The 10,669-nt window shown below is 37.3% G+C and overlaps 2 protein-coding genes across 2 annotated transcripts; one reads left to right on the top strand and one right to left on the bottom strand.

The window, feature by feature from the left end:
• The first annotated feature begins 326 nt into the window (after positions 1-326).
• Positions 327-1,261, top strand: LOC125119147 (olfactory receptor 6C2-like). The gene is given in 2 exon segments (XM_047765999.1): positions 327-846; positions 849-1,261. Coding segments are annotated over 2 exon segments (933 nt in total).
• A 6,309-nt stretch (positions 1,262-7,570) lies between these two features.
• LOC125119148 (olfactory receptor 6C4) lies at positions 7,571-8,609 on the bottom strand. The gene has a single exon (XM_047766002.1). The coding sequence runs from the start codon at positions 8,585-8,587 to the stop codon at positions 7,658-7,660; it is 930 nt and encodes a 309-aa protein (XP_047621958.1). The 5' UTR covers positions 8,588-8,609; the 3' UTR covers positions 7,571-7,657.
• Between the last annotated feature and the right edge of the window lie 2,060 nt (positions 8,610-10,669).

A 10,669-nucleotide genomic window follows, 5' to 3' on the forward strand; every position in this document is an offset into this window, starting at 1 on the left:
CTCTATAATGTAGTCATCATTAACCTCTTCTTACAGATTAGGAAGTTGGAAACAGACTGATAAATGACTTGTCCAAGGTTGCTCATGTAAACATATGATTTGCACTCACGCAAATTGGTTCTAGCTTCTCTGTAGTACATTCAGTGGAGTTGAAGGTATCACTCCTGAAAAACTATGAAAGACTGTTTTTCAAGTTATAGAAGGAGCAGCATATGACTAGTTTGTTATTTGTAGTCACAATTTGATTCTGTCATATTTGACATTGTTCCTCAGATGCAGTTTCTGTGACTTTTATGTGAAGATTGGGCAATAGTATGAAGTCAGTGATGAGAAACCATTCAGCAGTAACAACGTTCATCATACTGGGTTTGACAGATGACCCACAACTAGAAATTCTTGTTTTTATCTTTCTGCTGATCACATATATGTTAAGTGTAACTGGGAATCTGACCATAATTTCTCTGGTCTTGGTGGATTCTCATTTAAAAACAGCTATGTATTTTTTCCTTCAAAATTTCTCTTTCTTAGAAATCTCATTCACAACTGCCTGTGTGCCCACCTATCTGCACATCATATCAAGTGGGGACAAAACCATCACCATCAATGCCTGCTTCAGCCAAATCTTTTTTATTGTCCTCTTTGGAGCTACAGAATTTTTCCTCTTGGCAGTGATGTCTTATGACCGCTACGTGGCCATCTGCAAACCCCTGCATTACATGAGCATCATGAACAGCAGAGTCTGTAGGAATCTCATCCTCTGTTGCTGGGTATCTGGCTTATTGATTATCCTTCCACCCCTTGGCCTGAGTCTCCATTTAGAATTCTGTGACTCAGTTATTGACCATTTTGTTGTGATGCTTCTCCAATCCTGAAGAATTCCTGTTCAGATACATGGTTCATAGAGCAGCTGGTTATAGCCTGTGCTGTGTTGACCTTCATAGTGACCCTTGTGTGTGTCGTTCTGTCCTACATATACATCATTAGGATGATTCTAAGATTACCATCTGCCCAGCAAAGAAAAAAAGCCTTTTCTACTTGTTCTTCCCACATGATTGTGGTTTCCATGACCTATGGCAGCTGCATCTTTATGTATATTAAACCTTCAGCCAAAGATGAAGTGTCCATTAATAAGGGAGTATCCCTGCTGACTACATCTGTTGCCCCTTTGTTGAACCCCTTTATTTATACTCTGAGAAATAAACAAGTAAAGCAGTCTTTCTATGACACTCTTAAAAGATTTGTGTTTCATTCAAAAAAGTAGCAGAACTGCATACTGGGAATTAAAATTAAATTAAAAGATATATCATGAGAATGTAGATGAAAATGGAAGCCATGAGGGTGACACATTTTGACAGACATTAAAGAGAACTGAGAAGAAAGAAAGCTGACAGTCCCAGCATCTGTGCATGGGCATTTCTCTTCTCCCTTAAACTGTTAAAACTTTCACTCTCTTCTTAACTGGTAATTCAATCAAGTCCTCATAATCATTTCAAATAAGCATTAGTCATTAGTCTTTCATGTCGCTATTCTGTACATGTCATTACTTTCCCCTTTTTGCTACACAACCACTTTTGAAGAGTCTTCCCTTTGTAGGAGGAAAAATGCATCGATTTGCAGGAAATGCAGACGACCTTCATCTTCATATCAGCCTTGTCAATGCTGTCCTCACAATAAATAACACAAGAATAGGTACAGAAATAAGAATACCATAATATTCCTTTCCCTTTCTTATCTGAATGTATTAAAATAATGTAAAAACAACTGACACCCCCTCATCCAGCAATGCAAAGAGATGTTGCAATATACCCCTCAAAGATTATTGAAAGATTTCCTCCTTCAGTAATTTTTCAAAGAAACAAGAAAAGCCAGATGCAAAAAAAAACTATTGGCTTAAAGTCATCAGATTGCTGCTGAGAGTACAAGATTCTGCAAAGGTTGAAACTGTTGAAAAGTGAGGTGATTGTAGATGGATACTTTTGCCCTTAGAGGCATTTTCAGGTTCATGGCTATATATGTTTTCTTTTGTTTATTTTTTTGTCCTGCTTGTTTAAAAGTTAAAAATATACATTACATAATTACTTTGTTATCATTTTATGTTTCATATTATTTGCATCATCCTTCTATGTTTGTCCTTTTATTCGAATATTTCTTTTAAAAATGTTTTCCAATTTGTCTTTTGATGAAAAGTTGAGGGTGACTGTTAAGGTTTTGCTCTTAGGAATCAAAAATGTTCACAGAAAATAAAGTCAGGGGTTATATAAATACTGGGAACCTCATTTGAGGGTATAATTGGCTTCTGGGACCACTGATAAGAGGGGATGGTTGTGTTAAAATGCTGTAGGCCCTACTGGGAGGCAACTGAACATGAGCCATAATAAGGTGGCTTTAAAGTGAGGGTCCAGAATTTCCTGTTGTCCTGAATGTGCTATTGTCCAGAAAAGAGCAAGAAAACACTTGAGTCATTTCTACAAATGAAGGTGTGTGGGAGTAAACCAGGGCTCTTCTGTTCTGTGAATGGAATTTTTGTGTCAAGTATAATTCTACTTTGCCTTTTAGTTAACTGTGGGTTTTAGAGAAACACAATTGTTTGACTGAAAAGGAATTAGCTCTCTTCTCCTCTTGGGTGGTGGTTACATAAGTGTTTACAGTTTATTACATGGTACTTTTATGTCTTAGTTATTTTTCTGTATATTTAAAAATAAAAATTCTTTATGGAAGAAAATGTCCTTTGTGTGGCAAGCCTTCTGAGGTCAAATTTAAATGTAAAATTTCCTGTCAAATTTAAATGTCTGATTTCTCTTTTCTAAGTTAAAAATTTTATTATAGTTGACTTACAATGTTGTATTAGTTAACTGAAAAAAGTGAATCAGTTATACATATATGTATGTCCTTTCTTGTTTACTATATAGGTTATTACAGAATATTGAGTAGATTTCCTTGAGATGTACAATAGATCCTTGTTAGTTAGTTATTTTTATTTATAGTACAGTGTATATGTTAATCCCATCCTCCTAATTTATTCCTCCCCTCATCATTTCCCCTTTGGTAAACATAAGTTTGATTTTGAAATCTGTGTTGTTTCTGTTTTATAAAAAATTGTTTTGTATCATTTTTATTAGATTCTACATATAAGATCATATATTTGTCTTTCCTTGTATGACTTACTTCACTTAGTATGATAATCTCTTGGGTCCATCCATGTGGAAATTATTTCATTCTTTTTTATGGCTGAGTAATATTCCATTGTTTACATGTACCATATCTTCTTTATCCATTCCTCTATTGATGGAAATTTAGGTTGCTTCCATGTCTTGGCTGTTGCAAATACTGATCAGTGAATGTTGGGGTGCGTGTACCTTTTTGAATTATGGTTTTCTCAGGGTATAAGCCTGAGAGTGGACTTGCTGGATCATATAGTTCTATAATTAGTTTTTAAGGAATCTCCATACTGTTTCCATAGTGGTTGTACAAATTTACATTCCCACCAAGAATGGATGAGGGTTCCCTTTTCTCCACACCTTCTCCAGAATTTATTATTTGTAGAATTTGATGATGGCTATTCTGACTGGTGTGGGAGATACCTCATTGTAGTCTTGATTTGAATTTCTCTAATATTTAGTGATGGTGAACATCTTTTCATGTGCTTTTTGGCAATCTGTCTGTATTTTTGGAGAAATGTCTCTTTAGATCTTCAGACCATTTTTTGATTATTATTTTTTTGATATAAAGCTGCATGAGATATTTGTGCATTTTGGAAACTAATCTTCAGTTGCTTCATTTGCAAAGATTTTCTCCCATTCTCTGGGTCGTCTTTTTGTGTGTGTGTATGTGTGGTTTTCTTTGCTGTGCAGAAGTTTTTAAGTTTAATTAGTCCCATTTGTTTGTTTTTATTTTTATTACTCTAGGAGGTGGATTCAAAAAGTTACCGATGCAATTTATGTCCAAGAGTTTTCTGTCTATGTTCTTCTCTAGTTTTATAGTATCCAGCTTTATATTCAGGGCATAATCCATTTTGAGTTTATTTTCAGGTGCGGTGTTAGAGAAAGTAAATGTCTGATTTCTTAAGGCATAAATGTTCCTTATCTATCTTGTCACAGCATACACAGAGATATCCATCTTTGCCTAGTATAGGAACTCTATTATTATTTCTTTTTGTTATCTTCTCTTCACCTGTTACACCTATTATCTAGTTTTGGTATATATCTTGTCTTTTGGTGCCTATCTACCCACCTACATTTCTATTGAATCTGGTATCTTTATATTTTCTGTTATCTATCTAATCTCTTGTTTCCTGTTGTTTTATGAAAGAATTTATCAGATCTGATATTCTAGTTCACTATTTTTGTTTTAGTTCTATGTCTCCTGGTATTAGCCTCATCTGTTTTATTCTTTATTTCTTTTATGTTTTTCAGCAGAATTTTTAACCTATGTATTTTTATAATGTTTTATCCTTCATTTTACCAGTATCATTCTTATATTTTTGAGAAAATTATACTTATTTTAAATTCTTGATGCTTCTGTTCTAATAATTCTTTGTGTCATATTATATCTTATGTATATTCTTGCCCCTGACTCCTACCTCCAGCCCACAGTGGATATAGTCCTCTGATTGGTGGTAGTTTTGGCTTGTGAACTTATGACTCTCCATAGCTTCCTCTATACAGTCTAGTGATGTTTATGTGCCAAATTTCATGAACTTACGGATGAATATAAAGGAATAAAAAGGATGATCCTCAAGCTAGAAGGCCCAAGTCATTACAGAACTGTTCTTACTTTACTTGGCTTCTCAAAAAAAAAAAATCTTTTTCTCCCTTTTGTATATTATTTTAAACTCTTTGCGAGAAGCAGCATTGGGAGAAGACGACCTGTTTAGACTTGTAATTCCTGAAGTCACAAGCTATGGAGGCTTAGGGAGAGAGGATAGAAGAATGAATGCCTGGCGTAGTACATTAGGCCTCACTCATTTTTATCATCTCCTCACCCTAGCACTGCTCTGAGATTGTCCTGAGAATACTAGGTAGGTAAAGCTGTTTCTTTTGATTCTTGTCTACAGTGGTGATAGGAAGGATAATCCACCAACTTACACATTTAGACAGTAACATTCCAAAAGTTCAGCTGCAGAATCAGTAAATTCATTTCTTTGGTTTTCTATGACTTGGGCTACATTCCAAGTAAGTATTAGCATAAAGCTACCTAGGTGAACAGTTTTAGAAAACCATGACTTATCGGTTTTTTTTTTCCTTTTCTTTTTTGGACAAGCACGTTTAGGAGGTGACAGAGTCCTTCCCAAATTTATTTCTAGGTGCTTATGTTGTGAAGGCTGGGTGAAGCCCTGGCTAGTGTTCTTAAACTTTGACTACACTGAATACTCCTCTTTATCTCAGCTTCATCCAGAGCACATGGAGTGGATGATTGTCCAGCCCTAACAAGCTGCTGCCGGTTGTTCTCTTGGCTTTATTTGAAGTGTATTGAGACCTTCACTGACCCAGCTATCAAGGATGCAACTGGACATAAGAGGAGTGGAAATAAGCTAGCCTTGCTGCAAAGGGATTTCAAGTAGAATGGCTAACAATTTATAGTCCCAGTTATGTTAAACCAATCAATAAAAACCTATTTTTACCAGTTTAGCCTGGCAACTCAACTGGCTTTCTTTCTCCTTTCTTCTCTTCCTTCCTTCCGTCACTTTTTTTTTTGACCATGGCCACAGCATGTGGAACTACCCTGGGCTAGGGATGAAACCTGCGCCACAACAGTGACCTGAGCCACAGGAACACTGGATCCTTAACCCACTGTGCCACCAGGGAATTCCAAGCCTGAGTTTCTGGACAAGGATATTGGTTACCATTATCATTGTGTTATAATGGATATCATTTTTACAACACAATAAATAATGGCATAACTTTTTTTATACTTATTTGATGCTCAAAACTGTCATGTAAGATAGTCACTATTATTATCCACACTTTAAAGTTGAGAAAAGTAAGCCCTAGGGAGGTAAAAAATTGTTGTAAGGAGACTCGGGTAGAAGGTTGGGCATCTGAGATTTGAACTGAAGCCTGTATTTTCAACCACTATATAGCATTTTGTTTCACTTCACCATAGATTTTGGTAGAAATGTGGATTTGGGAGAACTTGGTGACTCAGGGGTTGCTGTTTAAGAACATTTCTCTAATTAATAGCTCAGGGGATTTGGAATGAATTGAAAGTTATCACCAACACCTGGCTTAGCCACCAAGGAAACCCAGATAATTCAAAACACCAATGGCTTTATATAAAAGGCTGTTTATTAAAAATATTATATAGTCTTCAAGATTTTCTGTGGTTCTGGAAATTTTCTCTCACAATCAGTCCCATACAGTTTGTTCATTAAGTCCTCATTCTGTTCAGCATTATTAGTGCACATAAAACATGTGAATACATCACATCATGTTTGTACCCTAAATAGTAATTGGTATTCTGCAATGAATTAAGGTTATTACGGAACTATGTACAGGTATTCAGATTTCCAAAATGTCCTAGGTTCCATTGAAGTTGAGGCTGCATTCAAATTCAGTTTGTTGTTACCTTGAATCCATGTGTAGATTTTTGATAGGGTCGTTTATTCCTAGTTAGTTGCAAAAACTCATAATCTGGAACCTTCTGGGTATAAAACTGTATTGCTACTTTATATTCCTTTTCACTTTATGAATGAGGCATCCAAGGCTTATGTGGGAAAAAAAGCAAGAATTTGGGGAAAAGTTAAACGAATGAAGTCATATCACAGAATTTGTCCTTTATAATACCTAACAAAGGAGACAAAAAGATGAAAATGAAGTCAAAATAGAAAGAAATTACTGGAGACTCTCAAAGAGAGAGTGTGGCAATCTCAGCCATTAACATAAAAACATGGCAGCTATGAAAACTGCCATTTGTTTAGGAGGAGTGAGAGGAGTCTGACTTTGCCTCTAGAAATCTCTTCTAACCAAAAACTTCTAGAAAATGGAGGTGTAAATTGACAAAATCTTGAGCGTTTTCACCTCACTTGAGGAAAAGTGGACCAAATGCCTTTTTGTGTTTTATGGAAGAATGAAGTTGCAATGGCTTCAACTGAAAGATAAAAAAAAAAAAAAAGGTAAGGAGAATAAAAAATATGGACACTTTGAAAGAAGCATCATCTCCCGAACTCCCTAATCAAGACTAATGTCCCAGCTAGATTTCCTTTAAAACTATGCTAGTAATATACCTGCCTTTCTTAAAACTACTGGGGACTCATCAATGTCCAACTAAATCCACACTTTATAATAAATACCTTATGAGCTGGCCTCTCTCACTCTAGTTTTTATATTTCCCACTCTTCTAAATGAGCAATCTGTTTTGCCTCTTAATTTCAAGTAATTTCCAGAAAACAGTTAATGCTTTCCCAATTACTCTATTTTGGGAGTCTCATTCATCCTTCTCTAATAACACTTACCATATTATTTTATTTTCTGTAAACTTATGACATCAATTTACAATTTCTACACATTCCTATTACACTAGACCATAGATTCCTTGAAATTAGGACTTTAGGTTTTTCATATTTTTATCCTCAAGTGCCAGGGCAGCACTTGAAATAGAGTGGACACTGAATACATATTTATTAAATAAAACATATTTTCCTGGAAATATATTTTGTTTTTTAAAGCTTCACAATCTTTTTGATGGTGTCTTTGAATGCTTGCTTCACTTGCTGATTTCTTAGCGTGTAAATGAAGGGATTCAGCAACGGAGTAATTGAAGTAATGAGCACAGCTATTGCTTTGTTGAAAGAACCTTCTTCTTTTGCAGAAGGATTAATGTACATAAACATGCAGCTGCCATAAGAGAGAGAGATGACAATCATGTGGGAAGAACAAGTGGAAAAAGCCTTTGTCCTTTGCTGGGCAGAAGGGATCCTCAGAATGGTCCTGATAATAAATGTGTAAGAGAGAGTCACCAGCACCAGAGTAACCACCAGAGTCACAACTGCCAAGAAGATGACTGTCAGTTCTAAGAGGCTTGTGTCTGAGCAGGCAAGCTCCAGGAGGGGACCATAGTCGCAGTAATAGTGATTCAGAACATTGGAGGCGCAGAAATCCACCTGGCTCATCAGGAAGATTGGGGGAAAGATAGCTAGGAATCCCCCGAGCCAGGAGCAGAACACAAGCTGGATGCAGACTCTGCTGTTCATGATGGTCAGGTAGTGCAGGGGTTTGCAGATGGCCACGTAGCGGTCATAGGACATAGAAGCCAGGAGGTAAAACTCCGTTGCCCCAAGAAATATAGCAAAAAAATATTGAATCAAGCAGCCAGCAAAGCTGATGACTTTATTTCCTGTTGTCAAGCTGGTCAGAAATCTGGGAATAAAAATGGATGTGAAGGAAACTTCTAAGAAGGAGAAGTTCCGGAGGAAGAAGTACATGGGGGTCTGGAGGTGGGGGTCCACCAGAGTGAGAATGATGATCGTCAGATTTCCTAGGACACTTAGCAGGTAGGTGAGGAACAGAAAGATGAATGTCACCACCTGGACCTCAGGTTGATTTGTGAGACCCAAGAGAATAAACTCAGTAAATGTGGTTCGGTTTTTCATTGTTGACCTTTAGGGGCTCTAAAGGGAAAAGGTGAGAATGATGAAAACCAAAGTTTCTTGAGGTAGGAGAGGTAAAGCTGATTGTAATCAACCAAATCAGGTCAAATATAACTTTACATTCAGTTGGCCCAACCTGTGTCCTGCTGGACTGGGACTTGACTCCAGGGATGTCCCATATCTTGTGTAAGTGACCTTCATTCCCAGTCTTTCTGTTTTTCTTTTTATTTTTTATTTTGGGAGCCACACCCATGGCATATGGAAGTTCCCAGGATAGGGGTTGAATCAGAGCTCCAGCTGCCAGCCTCCCCCACAGCCACAGCAACATGGGATCTGAGGCACATCTGAGACCTACACTATGATGTACGGATCACAGCAATGCTGGATCCTCTACCCACTGAGCGAGGCCAGGGCTTGAACCCACATCCTCATGGATACTAGTTGGATTCGTTTCCGCTGCATCACAATGGGAACTCTATTGCCAGTCTTTGTAATTCCTTCAAGTTGATCTATTCCTGGACACATCACAGAATTTGTTGCAGAATAATTACTCAATTTTGTTTCAGAAGAATAATTTTTGAACCTATTTTTCCTTCCCCAAATGTTTATGATATCTCTGCATTTAAGTCACTTTTATGTGACTTTATAAATCTCTTATACTTCTGTGCACTTGGTAGATACATATCCGTCTGATTCTGTTCCTTCCCTTTCCCCCTCCTCATGCTTTTTTCCCCTTTCTGTATCTTGCCTACTCTCCCTGTACAATTTGATGTTTCAGTGGATACTTGCCATAAATCCTCGTCTCCATTACTATACAAATCTCTGACTCCCTTGTTTCAGCAAGCAACAGAAATTTCTCCAAGCAGATAATGCTGAAGATCTTGATGCATAATTGACTTTTTCTATAGCCCCACTTCTTTGGTAAGATGACTTTGTAATAGGGCTTTAGGACTCTTAGATCTTTTTAGTTCAGTATTCTCTCATTTTATTTTGACTACATGGACAAGTCTCAGCATTAAATCATATTAATCAGCATTTATTCATTTCTTTGCCATTTTCAAAGTCTCCTACACACTGATTGGGGATATGTCTCTGAGAATAGAGATCTGGAGAGATCCACAGATAGTATCTCAGAGTAGATTTTTTCGTTGTTGTTCTTTTGGGGCCGCACATGCTGCATATGGAAGTTCCCAGGCTAGGGGTCTAACTGGAGCTGCAGCTGCCGGCCTACACCACAGGCACAAACATGCAGGATTCGTGCCATGTCTGTGACCTACACCATAGCTCACAGCAACACTGGATCCTTAGCCCACTGAGTGAGGCCAGGGATCAAACCCGCATCCCATGGACACTAGTTGTGTTTATTACCTCTGAGCCACCACAGGAATGCCTCTCAGAGTAGGTTTTGCACAAAGTCTTGAGGAATCCTCAGTGACAAACTAAGTGTGATAATTTATCATGCCTCAAATTTTCTTGGCATACAGAAACCAAGAAGAGGGATGTTGATGTTTCTGACAGTAAGAGTCCTTTGTAGATAAATTGATAATCCTCAAGGAAGGAAACTGTGCACATCTTTAGATTTTTCTGATTAAGAAGCAAAGACAATGTAAAAGGCCCCTCTAATTCACATGCATATGGCTGAGAAAAATCATATCTTCAAAATCATCTTTGCAATTTCCCCATTGTTCTGTACAGCTTTTGGAGGCATTGCATTGACCTGTACCCCCTACAGCCATGCCTTGCTTTTTTGTACTGACCTGTGGTCTTTGGCAAGTCCTGCATTTTCATCTGTATTTTCACAGTTGATTGATTTCATGATCCATGTTTTTAGAATAATAGCACCACTGAATTTAAAAACATGCAATGCTTACACCTTAAACCTCTGAATGACTACAGTAGGCTGTTTACCTTGTTGTTCCTAAGAGGGATGTCAGAGATGAGATGTGCCATGAGAGTCTCCAAGTAGCATAAAATTGAACGTGTTTTTCTTTTTATCAGCTTCCCATGTACTTTTGATGCTTCTCTTAATGGAAGTACCCAAGTTTGTGCAGCTTAACTAGGAAGGAAGGGTCTGACTTTCCATTC

Source organism: Phacochoerus africanus, unplaced genomic scaffold, assembly GCF_016906955.1.
Source record: "Phacochoerus africanus isolate WHEZ1 unplaced genomic scaffold, ROS_Pafr_v1 Scaffold_150, whole genome shotgun sequence".
Classification (NCBI taxonomy): Eukaryota; Metazoa; Chordata; class Mammalia; order Artiodactyla; family Suidae; genus Phacochoerus; species Phacochoerus africanus.